Source organism: Haematobia irritans, chromosome 1 (genome assembly GCF_050003625.1).
Source record: "Haematobia irritans isolate KBUSLIRL chromosome 1, ASM5000362v1, whole genome shotgun sequence".
In the NCBI taxonomy this organism is placed as follows: Eukaryota; Metazoa; Arthropoda; class Insecta; order Diptera; family Muscidae; genus Haematobia; species Haematobia irritans.
This window is the reverse complement of record NC_134397.1, coordinates 207,672,002-207,694,019: the sequence shown is the minus strand read 5'-3', so window position 1 is coordinate 207,694,019 and position 22,018 is coordinate 207,672,002. Positions and strand designations below refer to the sequence as shown.

At 30.1% G+C, this 22,018-nt stretch overlaps 1 protein-coding gene across 1 annotated transcript in view; it reads right to left on the bottom strand.

The window, feature by feature from the left end:
- Doa (CDC like kinase darkener of apricot) overlaps nucleotides 1-22,018 on the bottom strand; it is a 93,740-nt gene that overhangs the window by 12,683 nt on the left and 59,039 nt on the right. The window contains exons 4-6 of the mRNA XM_075292681.1: nucleotides 2,803-2,878; nucleotides 1,807-1,873; nucleotides 1,624-1,737 (exon numbers count right to left, since the gene is read on the bottom strand). Coding sequence (XP_075148796.1) covers nucleotides 1,624-1,737; nucleotides 1,807-1,873; nucleotides 2,803-2,878 — 257 coding nt within the window. The remainder of the gene's footprint in view (nucleotides 1-1,623; nucleotides 1,738-1,806; nucleotides 1,874-2,802; nucleotides 2,879-22,018) is intronic.

Genomic DNA, 22,018 nt, shown 5'->3' with positions numbered 1-22,018 from the left:
TGCTATATAAAATATTTCTTTGAAAGAAATTTATTTTTCCCATACCAAACTCCGAAAAATTCAAACTGAGAAATTTTTAATTTTGGCAGAATTTTTTTTTGCAAATTTTAGTAGATTTTTCCTCAATCGTGTGACAACAGTGATAATTACCCAATTATGTTAAGTAATTGTACCCTGCGCCACACTGTGGAACAGGGTATTATAAGTTAGTGCATATGTTTGCAACACCCAGAAGGAGACGAGATAGACACATGGTGTCTTTGGCAAAAATGCTCAGGGTGGGCTCCTGAGTCGATATAGCCATGCCCGTCCGTCCGTCCGTCTGTCTGTGAACACATTTTTGTGATCAAAGTCTAGGTCGCAATTTAAGTCCAATCGCCTTCAAATTTGGCACATGTTCCTAATTTGGGTAAGAATAGAACCCTATTGATTTTGGAAGAAATCGGTTCAGATTTAGATATAGCTCCCATATATAACTTTCGCCCGATATGCACTAATATGGACCCAGCAGCCAGAGTTTTATACCCATTTGCTTGACATTTTGTACAAACATAACACTTAGTCGTATATTCAAGTGTGCAAAATTTGATTGAAATCGATTCAGATTTAGATATAGCTCCCATATATATCTTTCGCCCGATATGAACTTATATGGACCCAGAAGCCAGAGTTTTATCCCGATTAGCTTGAAATTTTGCACAAGGAGTACAATTGGTAGTATAGTCATGTGTGCCAAATTTGATTGAAATCGGTTTAGATTTAGATATAGCTTCCATATATATATTTCGCCCGATATGGACTTATATGGCCCCAGAAGCCAGAGTTTTGGCCCAATTTGGTTGAAATATTGTACTAGGAGTACAATTAGTAATCGGTTCAGATTTAGATATAGCTCCCATATATATGTTTTTCTGATTTCGACAAAAATGGTCGAAATACCAACATTTTCCTTGTTAAATCGCCACTGCTTAGTCGAAAAGTTGTAAAAATGACTCTAATTTTCCTAAACTTTTGCGAAGTTTCCTTAAAATTGCTTCAGATTTAAATGTTTCCCATATTTTTTTACTAAAATTGTGTTCCACCCTAGTGCATTAGTCGACTTTAATTTTGAGTCTGTAGATTTTGTAGAAGTCTATCAAATTCTGTCCAGATCGAGTGATATTTAAATGTATGTATTTGGGACAAACCTTTATATATAGCCCCCAACACATTTGACGGATGTGACATGGTATCGAAAATTTAGATCTACAAAGTGGTGCAGGGTATAATATAGTCGGCCCCGCCCGACTTTAGACTTTCCTTACTTGTTTTTGCATAAAAATGTGTGGTGTATTAAGAGACCATTTTCTGCTTAGACGCTATATAAAATATTTCTTTGAAAGAAATTCATTTTTCCCATACAAAAGTCCGAAAATTTTTAATTTTTCCCAAGAAACCTCAAAAAAATTAAAACTGAGAAATTTTTAATTTCGGTACATTTTTTTTGTGGAAATTTTAGTAGATTATTCCTGAATCGAGTGTTAATTATCCAATTATGTTAAGTAATTTTTGCATAAAAATGAGTGGTGTATTTATATAATTGTAATTGTATCTATGTTAGCTAGCATGACCAAAATTACTTACTGTTCACAGTTTGGATCCTTTTGTGCGATTTTCTCTAAAGCATTAATTTCCAGCTTAGCAGCTTCACGGTATTTTTCTACATTCTTGATAATTTTCAAGGCCATGCAATAATCCCTGCAATAAAAAAAAAAACAATAACGAAAGATTAATACGACTTTCCTGGAATTCGAATAAAAGCCATACCTTTCCATGTCTTTGACTTTAACAACACGACCGAATGTGCCTTCACCCAGTGTTGCCATGATTTTATCTGAAAATTAGGAAAATACAAATGTTGAGATAAAATAATTCAAATAAACCGGATAAATCTTTCATCAAAAACATATAATACTGATATTATTTAATAATTAATTGAAAAAAATAATATTAATAAAAAACCTGATTAAGGAGGTTGTCTTATATAAATTCTTTTCAATATTATTTTTGTGGGCAAAAAAAAAAAAAAAAAACAAACTATTTGGATCTCTAAGTGTGGATTGCAAAAGGGTTAATACTTGTTCAAAGTATTAAAATTTACAAACAAAAAATATTATAAAAGGATGAACTAGATGTTCGAAATTGGCAACGGAATTGATAACAAAACTGTAAAAAAAACAGCGCGTTTCTTTTTTTTGGAAAATAATAAAATGAAATTTTAAATTTAGAAAATGTAACCAATTTTTTATGAGACTTTCTATAAATTTATGTACACGAAAGCTTTAACAAAATAATAAAATATAGTCGAAATTAAACATTTAAAAATAATTAGAGATTTAAAAATTAATATAACAGGGAAGCTTTTAAGCAAAGCTTTAAATAATTTCAAAGAGCTTTGGAAGTTTTTTTTTAAAGAAAATAACGCGCTTCAAAACTAAAATATTTTTATAATCATAGAAAATTAAAACAAAAATAGAAAACTAAAGCAAAATAAATTTGTGTGTGTTTAAGTGTTTTCTTTTTAATCTCTAAAATATCGAGAAAATTTCATTAACAAAATATTTCTATTTTTGTTTGGATTTTCTTAGCTATTTAATCTTCAACAGGGGGAGAGAGAGAGAGTAGATAGGTAGGTTTAGGTTTAAACCTAACAAGGTATCTGTTTCGTTTGGTTACTTATTTCTTTGCCTAAACACAAATATAGTAAAATGGAAAAATAGTAAAGATAGGAATAAAAGAAAAAAACAAAAAATTGTCACGAACATCTGTGATGAAGTATATCGCCAGAACGATAAATCAAGTGGCCATCACTATCATCTTGTATGACGGGCTTTGCTGTCTGTGATATGGATTTTTGCAACATATTTCAAGATTTGGTCGGTTGGTTGGTTGTGGTGGTGGAAGTTGTAGCAGTAGCAAGTAGGCGACAAGGAAGAATCGTTGGTGGTGTTTTTTGTTGGTGCAGGAACAGCATGAGCGATCAAGTGGTGCGAAGACAGGACACACATGAAAACGTTGTTGAGGAGGAGAATTTTTGTTTTGGTGGAAAATCGAGAATTGTTTTTGGGTCGGTTTTATATTTTGATTGATGTGGGTGGGTTGAAATTGTTTGTTTGTTTTGGTGGTTTGGTCATCGTTATCATAACAAAACATATAAGAAAGAGAGAAAAAAAGAAAAAGAAAAAAACAAACAGAGAAAAAAAGAAAAACGATATCCATGGAGAAACAGAGACAGAAAAAAACGGCACCGAGAAGGGGTCATCATCATCGACATCATGGGAACATCATAGTCATCATCAACATCAAATCATCAGGAAGTATTGGACATAATACATCAGCAAAAACCCGGCCATCCACCCAGAAGAAGATGTGATCAAATTTGATTAATAATGCCAAAGAGAGTCCCACGTTGACACCACATATTATTTTGAAGCCAAATTGTATTATTCATTCAATTTCCCCCAGCAAAAGCAAAGCCATTTTTCATCATCACCATCATCATGAATTTCATAGTCATCATCATCATCATCATTGTGATAATCATCATCATCATCATTTACATATATAATCGAGAAAAACACGAAAAAAATACGTTCGTTTTTTCGATAAGAAAATTAGTTCGGACAAATTGTTGTTTTTGCATTTGTTATTACAAAAACGTTCATTTTTTTTGAGTATTGTCTTTTTTTTTCAAAATAATATTATAACAAACAATTTACAAACAAAATTCATTAAATACGTATATATAAAGACATATAGTATATACAATAAGGCCATAGTGTTAATATTTTAAATGTTAATTTATTAGTATTTTATTGCTTTCTTTATGTGAAATAAAAAAATTTTAAATAATAACAAAAATTAAATCAATGGAAATTATATTTTTTAAGTAAAAAAATAAGAGAAACAAAGAAGTATGCTTTTATTTCAAAAAGTATTTGGTTTTTAGTATTTTTGAATTAACAAATGCATAACTTGGGGCTAAACATAGAGCTGTTTTATAAGTTAAAAAAAAATCAATAACTTAATTTTAATTATTTTATTGTAAATATCCTAGAGTAGTTCCCTTCAAACTTGTAATTATTCTATGTATTATGAATTAGCAATAACTGTAACAGGGTACTATCTCATCGGTGGAGGGATAATTAGGGAAAACGAAATGTAACATTAGGACATCACTTTTTTTACGAAAACGAAATCGACCTCAAATAATATTTCCTATATATAGAAATATCAAAAAAATATTATATCATATGATAAATAAATTATGAATATAAATTATAATTTAATAGAAAAAATAGTTAGAGAATCTTATTCCTATGAAATGTAACTTTACTTAAAAGTAGTAAATATACACGCACAGAAAAAACATATTTGGACATGGTTGCCGCATTCATTTAATGCTTATCTAGAGTAGATAATTGTGGCGAAAACCATGTATTTTGTCTTTGTAAAAATAATTTTCGAGCTGAGAAAAATATATGTTGGTAATAAGCATTTAAATGGTTCTCAAATGCCGCAAACATGTTCTATTAATTAAATGATAGAATTTGAGATCATTACATGGTCGGGAAAAATCATGTACCAACCCATTCAATTTGTTTACTTTTTTTTTTGCAGAGAAAAGTTTTTTTATAGGTTACGTATAGACATGTCTAGAACCATCACATGGTCATAAAGACCATGTACATTGTTTTCGTGACCATTTAATTTTTTAATTTTTTTGCAGCGAAAAGAATTTTATAAAAACATTGAGCAGGTACACACAATTTTCATTTTGCGCGTTAGTCGTGTGTTGATTGTCTCTTGGAATGGACGGAGAATATGGAATTACTGTGTTTCGTGTTAATTTATTTATTCAGAAGTGACACGTGGTTTTATGTGAACACAAATAAGTATATACGGCCGTAAGTTCGGCCAGGCCGAATCTTATGTACCCCCCACCATGGATGGCGTAGAAACTTCTACGAAAGACTGTCATCCACAAATTTCAACTCACTCGGATGAAATTTGCTCCTCCAATAGGCTCCAAAACCAAATCTAGGGATCGGTTTATATGGGGGCTATAAATGATTATGGACTGATATGGACCACTTTTGGCATGGTTGTTAAATATCATATACTACCACCACGTATCAAATAAAGGGTGATTTGTTAAGAGCTTGATAACTTTTTAAAAAAAAAAAAACGCATAAAATTTGCAAAATCTCATCGGTTCTTTATTTGAAACGTTAGATTGGTCCATGACATTTACTTTTTGAAGATAATTTCATTTAAATGTTGACCGCGGCTGCGTCTTAGGTGGTCCATTCGGAAAGTCCAATTTTGGGCAACTTTTTCGAGCATTTCGGCCGGAATAGCCCGAATTTCTTCGGAAATGTTGTCTTCCAAAGCTGGAATAGTTGCTGGCTTATTTCTGTAGACTTTAGACTTGACGTAGCCCCACAAAAAATAGTCTAAAGGCGTCAAATCGCATGATCTTGGTGGCCAACTTACCGGTCCATTTCTTGAGATGAATTGTTCTCCGAAGTTTTCCCTCAAAATGGCCATAGAATCGCGAGCTGTGTGGCATGTAGCGCCATCTTGTTGAAACCACATGTCAACCAAGTTCAGTTCTTCCATTTTTGGCAACAAAAAGTTTGTTAGCATCGAACGATAGCGATTGCCATTCACCGTAACGTTGCGTCCAACAGCATCTTTGAAAAAATACGGTCCAATGATTCCACCAGCGTACAAACCACACCAAACAGTGCATTTTTCGGGATGCATGGGCAGTTCTTGAACGGCTTCTGGTTGCTCTTCACTCCAAATGCGGCAATTTTGCTTATTTACGTAGCCATTCAACCAGAAATGAGCCTCATCGCTGAACAAAATTTGTCGATAAAAAAGCGGATTTTCTGCCAACTTTTCTAGGGCCCATTCACTGAAAATTCGACGTTGTGGCAGATCGTAAGTCTATTCATGATGAAATGTCAAAGCATACTGAGCATCTTTCTCTTTGACACCATGTCTGAAATCCCACGTGATCTGTCAAATACTAATTCATGAAAATCCTAACCTCAAAAGAATCACCCTTTATAAACCAGATCGGATGAATTTTGCTTCTCCAAAAGGCACCGGAGGTCAAATCTGGCGATCGGTTTATATGGGAGCTATATATAATTATGGACTGATAGGAACCAATTCCTGCATGGTTGTTGGATACCATATACTAACATCACGTACCAAATTTCAACCGAATGGGAAGAATTTTGCTCTTCCAAGGTGCTCCGGAGGTCAAATCTGGTGATCGGTTTATATGGGGCCTATATATAATTATGGACCGATATCGACCAATTTTTGCATGGTCATTAGAGAACATATACTAAAACCATGTACCAAATTTCAGCTAGATCGCATGAAATTTGCTTCTCTTAGAGGCTCCGCAAGCCAAATCGGGGGATCGGTTTATATGGGGCCTATATATAATTATGGACCGATGTGAACCAATATTTGCATGGGTGTTTGAGGCCATATGTTAACATCACGTACCAAATTTCAACTGAATCAGATGAATTTTGGTCTTCCAAGAGGCTCCGGAGGTCAAATCTGGTGATCGGTTTATATGGGAGCTATATATAATTATATACCGATGTGGACCAATTTTTGCATGGTTGTTAGAGACCATATACTAACACCATGTACTAAATTTCAGCCGGATCGGATGAAATTTGCTTCTCTTAGAGGCCTCGCAAGCCAAATTTGGGGGCCCGTTTATATGGGGGCTATACGTAAAAGTGGACCGATATGGCCCATTTGCAATACCGTCCGACCTACATCAATAACAACTACTTGTGCCAAGTTTCCAGTCGATAGCTTGTTTCGTTCGGAAGTTAGCGTGATTTCAACAGACGGACGGACGGACATGCGCAGATCGACTCAGAATTTCACCACGACCCAGAATATATATACTTTATGGGGTCTTAGATCAATATTTCGATGTGTTACAAACGGAATGACAAAGTTAATATACCCCCCATCCTATGGTGGAGGGTATAAAAAGGAAAGTGTAATTGAAAAAAAAAATGTACCTGTGTTTTGTTCTGCATTTTGATATATGGTATAATTTTTTTTTATTTGCAGTTACATGATGCCTGCGTTGGTATATTTGATGTGCACGAAGTAAATACGGAATGATTACTTATTATTGAAATTGAACCAAAATAGAGTGTATAAAATATTCGATGTTTGCTTTTACGATATTATAAATACAAATAAACAATGAATTAGTTTATAAATAAATAAAAACAAAATAATAAAGTTAAAGTTAATAAAGTGGCGTCCTTTTTTTGACGACGAAAAAATGTTTTCATAAAGACGAATACCATAACATTTTAGATCGTGGCCATTATTTTTTAATGGAAACAAAATTCTTTTTATACATATAATAACATTTTAGATGAGGGCAATTCTATTTTTCTTAGAACTATGTTCACTGAGCCAACATGGTTGCAGGTGAAAATGTTACATGGTCGCCGCAAAAATAACTGTTATCATATTATTTTGCTCTTCGAATATGATTGTGACAATCATGTTTCTTCTCTGCGTGTATACATGTAGAAAATAATTAATTTTTTATTGCAGCTCTCAAATAATATTCCTATCTCAAAGCCGCCAAATGAAAACTCTGATTACTAAAGTCTATTGAAAAATTAATTGATTCAATTAATTTATGTTATTGATATTGACTTTGTATAAAAATTAAAATATTAAATTTATTTATCTGCAATAAATTTTTCATATCGTCTTAAGCTGACTGGGTAATGGTACTTTATTACTACTTCTACTACTTCTATCACAGAAGAAAATATCACTAAACTATTTCCAGTTAAAAATTTTATTGAAGTTGAAGACGTAGTCAATTAAAAAATTAATTGATACAATTATATTTACATTACACATATTTTTTTATATTTACTTATAAATAAATTAAATTCAAAAATAAATTTAGTTAAGAAATCGATTGAAATGTTTTATAAATTTAATTGAAGTATTAATTCTCCTAATTAATATTTTAATTGAATACTTTATAAAAATATAATTAAAACTTTTGGTTGAAAATAACTACTTTTTATACAGATATACTAGTTTTACTCAAATCCCAAGATAAATCCAACTATAATTGTAATCGGAAAACACATAAGAAAGTGTGCTCTTATAAATTTATAAATAAATTATATCATCCAATGGTAAACTAATTATAAATAAATAAAAATACAATAAATATTGGAAATCTTGAATCAAGATATTGATTGAAATAAATTAAAAGAGCCGAAAAAATCTATTATTTTTTTAATCAAGTATATTTTTAACTTTTAATTAATTTTGCAACTGATTCATGATTGAAGCAATTTTAATTAAAAAAATTAATAGAAACGATTATTTTTGTGAATGAATCAGAAAAAATGCTGTGTAACCTATCATATACACCAGTCTTGCACTTGTTTCCAATACTATTTAATTGGAAAAATGTCTTCAATAAATACTCTAAGGGATTGGAAAAACTGATTCAATACTCCAAAAGGACTGAAACAAAGATGCAATTTGGTACGGGGCAATTTTATGAACAGTATTAGAAATTGTATCTTCTACATACAGACAACCATTATTATTAATTCCCTAAACGTACAATAATAAAAAACATAGATCAAAGTGATCCGCCTGACACTTTAGTGGCACATTTGCTTATTTTTTCGTGCATCTAGAGGAGGAATATGATCACCTGGATGACACTCCTTCCTTCCAAATACGAAATGTTTTTTAACAAGTTAAAAAAAAAAAAATATATGTATTAATTTCATTAATTCTTCCAAATACGAAATGTTTTTAATAAGTTAAAATAAATTATATGTACATATTAATTTCATTACTTTTTTGTAGAAAAATATATACTTAGTTTTGTCATATTGGCGTTTTTAATATAGTTTAGTTAATATGAAATATTAATATTAAATCAGCCAACAGACGTTCTATTAGAACATAGTCGTATATTTTTATATCTTCTTTAAATGAAAATTGTGATAATTTTTTTTAATTGTTATATATGTTAAAAACAACTTCTAACTCAATAAAGAGGATACTACTGCTAAAAAAATATAGTTTAGTTGAAAATATATAAAATTAACCTAAATTTTCTTCCAAAAAACTCCATTGTTTCGAAATTATCAGATTTTTGTAATAAAAAATATCATATACTCTTTCTAACAAGTGCATAGAAGATAACAGTTCAGCCGTAAGAAAGAAAAATCACTAAATTTTGTAAGCTTATCCATTTTTACGCAGAAAAAATGTCACCAACATTTTTACAATTGAAATTTTAATTGAGTTTTAAAAAATATTAAATTACAAATTTTTTCATTATAAAAAAAAAAAAAAATTAATAAATCAATTAATTTTTTTTTTATAATTAAATTTTAAATTGACGTTGATGATTGATACTAAATTAAAATAAAATTATTGGATATATTAATTTTGTAATTGAAGTCAAAAAATATTTTTTCTGCGTAAATAATTGACTGTTATTTACACCCAGAGAAGGAATATGATCATCTCAAACATGTTTTAAGAGCAAAATGTTATTTTTGGGTGGTGACCATGTAACATGGTTTTCGCAACCATGTTATTTTCTCGGAAATCATGTATCTGATTTCGGCAAGCAGGTTATATTTGACGATAAAATCACATTTTAGTGACAAACATGTTACATGGTCACCCTACAAAAATAACATTTTGCTCTTGAAACATGTTTGAGGTGATCATATTCCTTCTCTGCGTGTATATTGTGTTCCGTTTAAAAGAATTGTTCACTAAAATATTTTATTTTCTAACACATTTGGAATTTTTTCTTTTCCATTGACATTATGATTATTGCTATTAAATTGTCACTAAACCCAATATTATAGTCACATGCAATCAAAAAATAAATATTAAAAATAAAAAAATATAAATAAAAAAATACGAACTGTCATAAAAACAATAATTATTTGGGAATGCAACATTTTTTTTTGGTTTTAAATAAACCCGTATACAAACAACACAAAATATTTATGACGCGCTCTGGATAAAAACTGTATGCAAATAAGCCAGTATGTGGTGTGATTGTAGGAAGGGTATAGGACATAATGGTAACGAACGAGCTAATTTTCCATTGTCATCCAAGGGTAAGAAAAGTTACAATGAACTTATGACAATGATTCAAAGCAGAGAAGAAAAAAAATATATTTATCTGAGATATATATAAAGAAAAGATATCCAATCTCCTCAGTGTAAATGTAAATGTTGGTTCATTCAATGGTATTCTTCTGTCCATATTCATAATAAGAATACTACGAATAATACGTGATACTTTAGTTATGAATAGAGTTTTGATGATCAAGAGTATCTGATTAATAGAAGAAGCATAAGCCAATTTTAGATATTTTTTTTTTTTGTTGGTTGGATGAAACCCTGCAAAGAGGCCATGCATTATAGAGCAGCTTCAATAGAGAATTTATGCATTTTTTCATATTGATTACATGAGAATTACAACCAAGGCAAATGAAAAAAAACTAAAATCACTCATTCAATTGAAAATATCTAAAGAGAGAGAGAGAGAGATAAAAAAATTGTAATCTTACAAAAGACGAATAGGTTTTTGGAATGCGTGACCTATGAAAGAGAGACGAGGCGGTTGCACTTTTCATCAACATATTCTGTTGATAGAGTTGCTGTTGTTGTTGTTGCTGCTGCTGCTGCTGATAGGCAAGCTGTTGACGTTGTTGATATGAGCTATTTGTGGCTGATGACCCGGCGCCTGTAGCGCCACGCCTACTACTACTGGTATAGGCAGATGTATATGGATCATAATAATTGGAGGTTTTATAGCTGGATGATGACAATGTATCGCCCAGACCATAACGATCTCGGGCACTGGTACCTTGATACCGACCTGAGGTAGAAGCATTGGAATTCTCAAATTCGCTAAGGACAGCAGCAGTGCGGGATGTGGCTGTAGAGCTGTAGGGTTTTTGATTGCGACTAGAAGCCCCCAAACGTTCACTAATGCCACCAAAGGCTAAAGCTCCCGAACTGGATGAGTGCATAAGGCCAGAGGTCAAATGGGAGGTGGAGGGTATTGGTTGTGGTCTGTATTTGGAAAGGTCGTTGTTATTTTTGTCGCTGGTTGTGTTATTGGTGTTACTTGGTGATGTGGTTGTGGTGGTGTTGGTGGTATTCGAATCGGTATAATCTTTTCGGGATGAAGTCGTGTTGGTGACTTTCGTATCAGGACCAGAGGATGTGGTGCTGGTGCTAGTGGTCGCTGTGCTTGGTGTCTTTGCTGTGGTGGTGGTGGTGGTGTTGTTAGTAATATTTTCCTTAGTACTATTATCTTCATCAGAGCTTGAATCAGATTCATCATCATCCTCATCATCGTCATCTTCCTCTGAGGAAGTATCAGTTTCCGAATCATCTTGGATAGTTACTTTTTTCGAGTGTGATTTTTTCGTTTTAGGCTTTTCTTCTGATGCCTTCGTTCCATTTTGTTCTTGCATTTTGGCAGCTTCCTTTTTGGCAGCCAATTCCTTTTCATGTTTTTCCATTTGTTCCTTCAAGGCTTTCTCTTGTTCCTCTTGTAGTTTTTGCAATTCCTTGGCCTTCTCAGCCTCCTGGGCATAGCGATTCATGCGCTCTTTCAGTTCGGTACGCGTACGTATACGCTCCTCAAACTTTTTAGCCTCCAAATATTGACCGTCATCGCGTAAAGCTAACAGAATGGCAGCATTATCGGCTGATGAACGATCATCATTTAGAATTTCCTTTTCTTCAGCTGTCAATTCGGTGGGTGCTGTTGTGGTGGGCCGGTGGGTGGAAGAACCCACCGATGTCATTTGTGCACGTTTGTGGGCAAAGCGATTGCGTGAATTTGTAGCATGAGAGGTATCTGAAGCATCGGAGGGTGGCTCATAGCGGGATCTACCAGCTTCGCCTTCGGCAGAGATAAGACTTTCACTGGTTTTATTGCGACCATATGCCCTCTGTCTCCTGCCACTACTTCCGGAGGACCCTGTTGATGCTAAAGCTGCCGCTGCTCCTGCCGATAGAAGGTCCGAATCTTCATAGCGATTCCTAGGACCTAATCGGGAACCATCATAGTAATTACTATAGTCTAGACCACTACGTGGTTTATAACTTGAGGCATATTCACCCGTACGATTATAGCGTGATGTACTGGGATTATACTCATCGTGATAGCGGTGATCAAAATTATTATTGCGTCCCCCCGAGGTATAGCGCGAAACGCCATAATCCAAAGGATAATTATCATCCAATAGGGTGTGATCATTTACCCGACCATTTGTTGTACTAGCCGTAGTTAGATATCCACTGTCATTGGAATCACCCAAATAGCGTGATTTATTCTTTTGCAGGCGATATGGGGTTCTCTCTTTACGATCGGCAGCATTAAATGAACTGGAGGATAATTTCGGTTTAGATGCCAGCAATTGATGTGTGGTCGCCGATCTGGCTAAAGGATTATAATTCTCATTGGGTTCAAGTGTTTTATCACGATCTCCTCGTCGTGTAACACGATCTAAAATATCAGAATATTTATTTTCTAAACGAGATAGGGCAGATCCTTTACTACCGGCTCCTGATGAAGAGGCCACAGGTGTTTTATCTCTATCATGATCTTTCCGCTATTTATGAAAGAAAACGGAACGGAAAAGTAGGAAACAAATAAAATGACATTTTTAACAATTTCCCGGAAACCAAAGAGATTTATCCAAGATTCATTTTCTACGCAGTCTTGTTTGTTGTCACTGCAACGTGTGCATTTTGTGTTGATAATTTATGAGCATTTAATTTAAAAATTTAACCAATTTACTGATGGTCTGGACAACACCAAAAGCCCACTCATCTTCCTATTATTTGTGCAGCCAAGAGAGTAATGACTAAAAATACAAAATAAATACTCCCACTCTTCTTTTTTTCGAATGCAAAGAAGAAAATACAACAAATATAAACAAAAAAATTTCCTAGGCTGTGGGAAATTCTCACATTTTCCCCCTCCCATAAGACTCTCGCATAACCAATTGCCCCAATCTTTCTTCTAATCATAAACGACCTTCAAAATTGAGTATACACTTTCTAAGTTTTTACAGCAAAACAAAAACACAATGAGTTGTTGAAAGAACAAAAAATTAGCTCTCTTTTTTCCCTATGTTTCTACTTTACTCATTTGGCCTATTCTACAACCAAATGTTGGAAAGTACGAACATCTACGATCTGCTCATACATACACCTATCCGTTAGAAATGCCGTACAAGTGATGCCTATTTTTTTTTTGCTTATAAAACACCCGAATTTATACAACTACAATATTGGTGAGATTTTGTATTGTGGGGGATTATAATTGTTTTTTTTTTCTTAATCAAAAACGCAATCCTCTGGCATTGAAAGAGAATTTGCATTTCCAATATTAGAACATCATTAAAAATCTTAAATGTTTTTAATCAAATTTTTCTCTCTGTTTATAGCCTGACAAAATACAAAAAAAAAAATATATGGTAATAAATGAGTCAAATTGATTTTAATTCTTATTTTAATGGCCTATGTTCGATGATCTTGAAAACATTTTCAAGATTATTATTTTTATTAAATTTTATTTTTGAATAAATGACATAATTTTTAAAGACGAATTTTGCCAAAAAAAAAATAAAATAAAGGTGTTAATGAAAAAATTAAATTGATTCTAAATGAATTAAAAATGGGGCAAGAAAAATTTTAATATTGTAAATCACATAGAATTATATTGAAGGTAATATTATCGTCTCAAATTTGTTCAAACTTTCAATGGAAAAAGGTTCAAGCATTACCTCCGTTAAGAATTAATATAACTCATACTCAAAGGTCTCTTGCATTAATATAACGTATACGCTAAGGTATTTCATATTAATATAACTTATACGCTACAAGGGACCGAATTTTCAAACGATATTTGTTTGTTACATTTTTATTTCCTATTCAATATTTATTTAAACGTTAAAACTAATACAATATATCGTTAGCTTAACGTGTAAAGGTGCTAAGTCAAAATTTTGAAATTTTACAGGAGAGACAAAAACTTAATAAATTGTGAATTAAACCTATTTTCGGAAAACTGTAAAGGTAGTTACCATAAATGCTTTCAATGCAAACAGTAAACTTTCCGCAAAATCGCACATAAAAAAATGCAATTAAAAATTTTTAGCAAAGCCTACTCAACCTAAAATTGGACTTAGCACGTGTATTTTAACAGGTGGTGACTTAGCACTTTTACACATCATTAACAAACTGAGGAAAAGACAGATTCTTAATATATTTTTTTTTTTGGTAAACTATGTATTTTTGATTTATCTGTCGATCTGCATCTTAACCCATTTTTTTTTGTAAAATGTTGACTTAGCACCTTTACACATTAAGCTAACGATATACCTTTTATATTAAATATTTATAGCCAAATAAATTCTTGAATTTATTACTGATTTAATGATGATTATATTGGATCTCAAAAAGAAGGTATTAGGCATTATTTATAGAACTTTCTCTCTGGGCTTAGAAATAGTAAACAAAATTTAATTACTTGATATTTTAATATCTCGACAATGAGAGTCTTTCGAATCACAGTTATCACATGGTATATGCTACTCAATCATAAACAATAGTTTCAAAGCAAAATTTATCGCCTTTCGATAAATTCCCAAAACATATTTTCTATTATTAATTTAAAATTAAAAATTTTTAAAACTTTTCAATTTATTGTTGAGTAAAAAATTTATTCTATTATTTTTAATCCGTATTTTCTTCTGGTTTTAATTACCCAGAAAAAAAGTTTGGAACTTTTTCCTAAGTTATTACTTTTAAAGTACATCTCAAATTGCTCCTCTAGAGATGGACTTAATTTTCACTACACAAAAAGTTATTTTGAGGTGATATATATATATATATATAAAAATAAAATCCTCTGTTAAAACTGCGTAAATACCAGTAAATTCAAATTTTCCTGATTTTAATATGCATAAACAAGAGCAAGGACAAATAAAATAGTAGAAATATCCGAAAAATAGTTGAAAAGTATACCAGGCCATTTCTCGGCAGATGTAGAATTTGTGAGTGCTAGTATTATTAAAAAAAATCAAAAATAAAAAATCGAAAATGTTTAGAAACATTTTATTTTTATAATTGTTTCCCTATTTTTTAAATAGCATCACAACTAATGCGAAATCAATGCAGCAGATGCTTAAAAACATAAGGAACCTGTTAAATTGAGATATTTAAAAATGCCGCATACAAATCTATACACGCCTAACTGTACTTGTTTCCGTCTGGGTGAATGGTCTTTTAGACAGGGGAAGATTTCTCAAGTTTATATTTTAAATACTAAATTGTCTAAGTAATGGGGACATATTTTTACACTAAAAAAATTAAATTTTAGGACTCAAAATTTACGCAATGCTAAGGACAAAATTATTTAAAACAATGACATTTTAATTAAAAGAAAGTTTATAATCCTTGCTTCAAAAATTTTTTCCATTAAATTTTGAAATTTTGCGTCACTCTGCTGAAGTTCTAGATCTTTGAAGTAAGGCAAATTTTCCTTAAAATAAAGAAAAACATTTTTAATTTAAAGAAATCGTCTTTAACTCAACTGACATATTGAATTTTTAGATTTAAGATGAAAACGCTTCAAATATAGGCTAAGACTTATTTTTGGTTTAAAGATTTGTTTAGCATTAAGAAAACTTTACTTTGAAATTGGAATTTGTTTGTACATAAATACCTTTATTAATGTATCTCAAAAAGAAAATAAAAACTCAATGAATGAGATCCGTATCATTTTTAATTTGATTGATTCTAGATTTAAAGCCAGAGAGGTCCGTAAAAATGTCTTTATTTTAAAGAAGCCGCATCTTTGGCTCGGAATCAATAATAATTTTATTCTATTTATTATTATAATAATTTTATTCTATTTTTTCTATTTTTTCCATATATCACATAAATGAATCTTGCGCATACATATATCTAAGAATATCTATATGTACAAATTTTTCTATTTTTGCTATCACTTTGATAATTTGATTGATTCTAGATTTAAAGCCAGAGAGGTCCGTAAAAATGTCTTTATTTTAAAGAAGCCGCATCATTGGCTCGGAATCAATACCAAAATCCTTAAGGGAAGGTCAAAATTTTTGGATCCAAGTAAACTTTTTTTGAGTGTATTTCATTTTTTTTCTAATTCATCAAATATTCAATTAAAGCTTTATCAATTACAGAAAATAATTGAATCGATAAAATTGTTAATAATTGAAATATTGTGTTTTTGTTTTTTCTTTCATAAAAATATTAATAATTTTAGAAAACGAATGTGAATAATAAAATTGAGTCAAGGAAACAAATTACATTTTTCTAACTTTTTATTTATTTATTAAAAATTTAAACCCACGAGAAATTGCGATTGTAAATGGAAAAGGTACTAACGAGGTTCTCGTCCTATTTTTTCGTAATTATTATTAGGTATTTTCTATTGAAATGTAAATATGTTAAAGCTAATAAGAACATTTTCTTTGCATTAATAAAATTTTCATTTTTTTAATTATTTCAATGAAAAATACTGTTTATAAAACTTTTGTAAAAATTTCCCGTATATAAAGCCTATGAAGAATGTATGTCCTATATATATCCCTTAAATATCCTCATACATTTTTATCATTACTCCTATTACATGTCTCTTTCTTAATATCCTATTAACATTAAATATAAGTTAATAGGATATTAAGTTTCTAATAAAAAAATAATTTTTTATTAGAAACGATATAGAAGCATTTTTTGTATAGATGAAATATATACATTAAAGTATTGGTATGGGGGATTTCGACTAATATTTAAAATTTCAACAACAAGATAGTCTGAGAATACAAATTAGGATGGTTATTCTTCCTTTTTCATTTTTATAGAAAACCAAAATAATTTTCTTTTGGAAAAATCCATTTAAACCAATGCCTGCAAAATACCTGTCAAAACAACCTCAAAAACTATTAATGGATTTTTTCTTTTGACGAACCAAATAAAATAAACAAAGATAACATAAATAATAATAAATCCAACATTGTACATACATGTGTACCGAAGTGTGTGGAGAAGAGAATAATAAAGAAATTCATTTGGGAAAATTACAAAAAAAAACATATATAATAATATATGATTTGTTATCCTCTTAAAAAAAAACTTCAACGGCAAAGAGGAATTTTATTTGCTAACTTTTTGAAGATATACCCCACTTCTCAAATATATTTTATATTGATATACGTGGCTTTAAAACTTTATTTAATACAAAAAAAAAAAAAAAAAAACAAAATACATTAGCTGATAGCCTAAGTAGCTAATGCTAGATTTTTCTCTATTATTCTTATATTTACTATACGTTTAATAAATAAATAAATAAAAAAATACAAAAAAATTTAATTTTTAAAAATGTCGAAATATCTGGCCTGTAATTCTTTCTCATTATCTGTGCATTGTCATGAAATAATAAAACTCCTTAAATAGAAGGTTTCATATAATAGGTACAGCATAAAACCATTGTTATGCCAAATTGTTAACCCTTAATCTCAATTGTCTCTACAAAATGCATATGACTCTTCGGTCCACACTAATATACATAGTACAAGATATAACATAAATATGCATGTACGAGTGGGCTTTATTGGAATTTTTCCAGAGACAAGAAAAATATAAATCGGTAAAGCAATAATATTGTTTCCTGAAGTGTAGAAATGCACATGAATCATAAAGAATTATAATAATAAAATAATTTCGAAAAAAAAATAATATTTAAATCCAAAAATAACCAAATGATTAATTCCAAAATATCTGATGGTGACCAAAAACAAAAGGCTAAGAAAATGAATCTTGAAAAACGGTGGGTTTTAATGCTTTCTTTTTAGATACTAACACTAAATGTTCGCATCAAAGGATTGTAGTACGATGAAAGTGGACTTAGATTCGAACGCAAACGATCTAAGGCTGAAACGGCTGTGGTAGAACTTTTCTGGTAACGGCCACCTGTACTCGAAGCTGTAGGGTCATACAGACCTGCTGAGGTCGCCGAAGGGGCCAAGCCACCGGCATAATAGCGGTTATAACGATAACGATCACTCATCGAATTGTTGGTGGGTGTTTTCGAGGAACGTGAAGAGTGAGCAGACAACGACGACGATTCGCCGTCGTTTTTCTGAAAGGCAGAATCACCGCTCTCTTTGGAGAAACGACGAGAATTGCGACGTTTATCCTTTTTATTATTGCAGGGAGTTTTACTATTACTGCGTCGTTCACGAAGAAATTTAAATTCACTGCAATATGTTCAATATATAATTTGAGATAAATGATTTTTGTAATTTAACGATTTTTTTTTGTGTTTCTGTTAGAAAATAAACGATCACTTTTTTCCTGTTGGAGTTGGGATTTTTTTCTACTTATTTTTTGGTGTTACAACATTTAATTTAATTTAATTTCGTTTCACTTCATTTTATTTTATTTTTTGCATTAACTTTAAATTTTTGCTTAATTATAATAATTTTATTCTATTTTCTTCTATTTTTTCCATATATCACATAAATGAATCTTGCGCATACATATATCTAAGAATATCTATATGTACAAATTTTTCTATTTTCGCTATCACTGTGTATTTTTGTTGCTTCTTTAGAAAATTCTTAGTTTTAAAGAAACACGCGAACCGTTGCTGATTATCATCGTCGTTCAAACGTATTGTCGAAAAATCAAAAATTAACTGAATCTCACACGTCTATAATTTTCTTATTTTCATCTGTAGCGTAGAAAATAAAAAAAAAAAAATAAAATATATACGCTGCTGAAATGTTGTGTGAAAACAAAGAATAAAAATCGTGAAAATTGTAAAAATTTAGAGCGTGAGAGTGAGAGAAGAGAACACATTGAATATGTAGAGTAATATGTAGAGTAAAAATGGTGGGGGCGTTGAATTTTCATTTTACTTTTTCTGCATAGGCCCCATTAAATTGAAGATTTTTGAATAGTACCAGAGTAATATTCCAAACACTTAAAACAAGATCGACAATATAATCAGGAAATACCATTCGCAAAAACTTTAAAGCAATTACCCCAGACAGTTTTCATTATCACTGCAAACCAAGTAATTTTTTGTCACATTTCCTGCAATAGAGGATGACAACACCTGCGAAACACATCTTGAAAATTTGAACATTTGGTACCCAACCAAATGAGAAAAGAAGCAAAACAAAAATAGAGAAAAAAATTCCCATACCACATTACATTGAACTACTTTCAAAAGAAATTCAAAATAAAATTTTGCGCACTAAAAATACTTGATTCATAAAAGCCATTTTATTTTACCAAAAAAACAAAAACAAACTCACATGCGGTCTAGTCTTGCCTGCCAGTATTTAGTTCGTTGATAATGAAGGATCCATTTTTTGGGTTTTTGACTTTGAATCATAACATTTTGTTTTTTTTTTCGTTTTTTTTTTTTTTTTTTTTTTTTTTTTTGTATAAACATAAAATTATCGAAAATGTATGTTAGGGGCGTAGTAAACGCAATGTTAATATTTAGAAATTCTAGACATGTTGGAGAGTGGTAAAATTTTCATAAATTTAGTAAGTCAGGGCTCATAATGACTGTGTTGGCTGAGATGTTTTTGTTTAATACTAATTAAAGAAGCAATATATGTGTAAAAAAAGACATTAATAATAATTAAGCAATCGAAATAAAATCTAATATTTGAATATGAATTTGAAAATTTTAAAATATCCATAAATTTTTTCTTTCATCAAAATAGAATGACAATTTTTGGCTAAAAATATAAATAGTATTTAGTATACGCTATAGTGGTTAGGTGTCATATTGCGTATACGCTATGAGATACATTATGCTCAATGAGTATACGCTCCACAGTCCGTATATATATATATATATGAAATATTACTGCCTGTACAGATGATTTAAATCACACTAGCACCACAAAAAATAGCACAACTAAATTTTTACACGAAATATATTTAACTATTCATAAAAACTTTTTAATAAAATCGCTTAAAAAATCGCAAAGAAAAATTTATCTATATAAATATAATTAACAAAACTTAAAAAGTTAGAAAAGTCAACAGCATCACTGAAAAAAGTTATAAAAGTTATAAATCATCAGAATTTTTTTGTCGACCAAATTGAGGTAGAGCCTCACTAAAAAATGGAGCAATAAATATTTTTATTTGTAATTTACTCTACGGTATTTGGAAAATAAATTGAAAGAAATTATGAAAAATAAAAAGCATAGAAAATGCAGCCCGTTGATGAGAAGTTATATATAATGAAATTAGAAGCTAACTTCACAATTATTATCGATGTTGGCAAAACTGACTGACTGCTAACACACAGAAACAATATTACCAAAATTTTTCCAATTAAAATTTAATCCAAATTAAATTAATAAACTTAAAAAAAATTCAAAACTAATCACGAAAATTAATTGCATCAATCATTTTTTAAATTGGATCAATTAATTTTTAATTGACGTTGGTAATTGATAGTCATTTCAGTGATTAAGGAAATTTCAATTAAAAATTAATTGGACAAATGAATTTCGTGATTGAAAATAAAAAATATTTTTTCTGTATACTTTTATCAGAACGATATTTTTTTTAATTCATAAAGTAACAATTCCGGTTGTAATCCCTATATCACTATGAAACTAAACATTATTCATACGCCATCCAGTTTTAACATGACTAATATTCCTTGTTGCTTCTAAAATTGTTTTTTTTTTATCAACAATTTTAGAAGCAACAAGGAATATTAGTCGTGTTAAAACTGGATGGCGTATGACTAATGTTATTAAACCAACTTAAATTGATTTCTAAAATACTTGTTGAATCATATTTATAATTTCAAAAAAAAAAAATTTTTTTTTGAGATGTTTCCAAAATATTTCAATATAGATTATATTTTTGATTCATAATTTTAAATAAAACGAAATTGTTCAAACCCAAGTATGTATATGTGTATGTGTTTTCATAAAGCCTAAAGGGGCCTAAAGAAAAACAATATGACACTTACACGTCACACTTGTCTATTTTTATATGCAAAAAAATCACGTTGCCAATTTGTAGAATTATTATTTTTTTTTTTTAATATATTTGCCAAAACATTTTTTTTTTGTGAAAATTGGACATTTATAAGAATCTTTCCATTAGGAAGTATATAGAAAATTAACAAAATATATTAAAAAAAAATGACGTACAATAATTTTGTGCATTTATTAAAAAGAACGAAGTGCAAAAACGACTTTTTTCAAAATAAAATTAGAAACAGAAAAAATAAATAAAATTAATTGGTCCAATTAGTTTTTAATTGAAATGTCTTCAATCGCGGAAATGATATCCAGAAAATTAAAAAAATATATATTAAAAAAAAAATGGCGTACAATAATTTTATGCATTTATTAAAAAGAACGAAGTGCAAAAACGTCTTTTTTCAAAATAAAATTAGAAAAAAAAAATAAAATTAATTGGTCCAATTAGTTTTTAATTGAAATGTCTTCAATCACGGAAATGATAGTATCAATCATTTACTTTAATTAAAAAATTAATTAAAACGATGTTGAATCATTTACATTTTAATGGTTCTAAAATTCAATTAAAATTTTAATTGGAAACATTTTGGTGATATTTTGTTCTGTGTATATTGAATAAAATTTACATATTTTTTCTAATAATGTTAATTTGGATAGGAGTTGCTCTGCAAATAAACAAACATAGTTTGGGTTTAAGGAAACAAAAAAATATTTTTGTTTATTAGTTTTTCGAATATATAAAATATGTATAAGTAATTTTAATCAGTGATGCCAACTCCCGGAAGGCAAAAAGCACC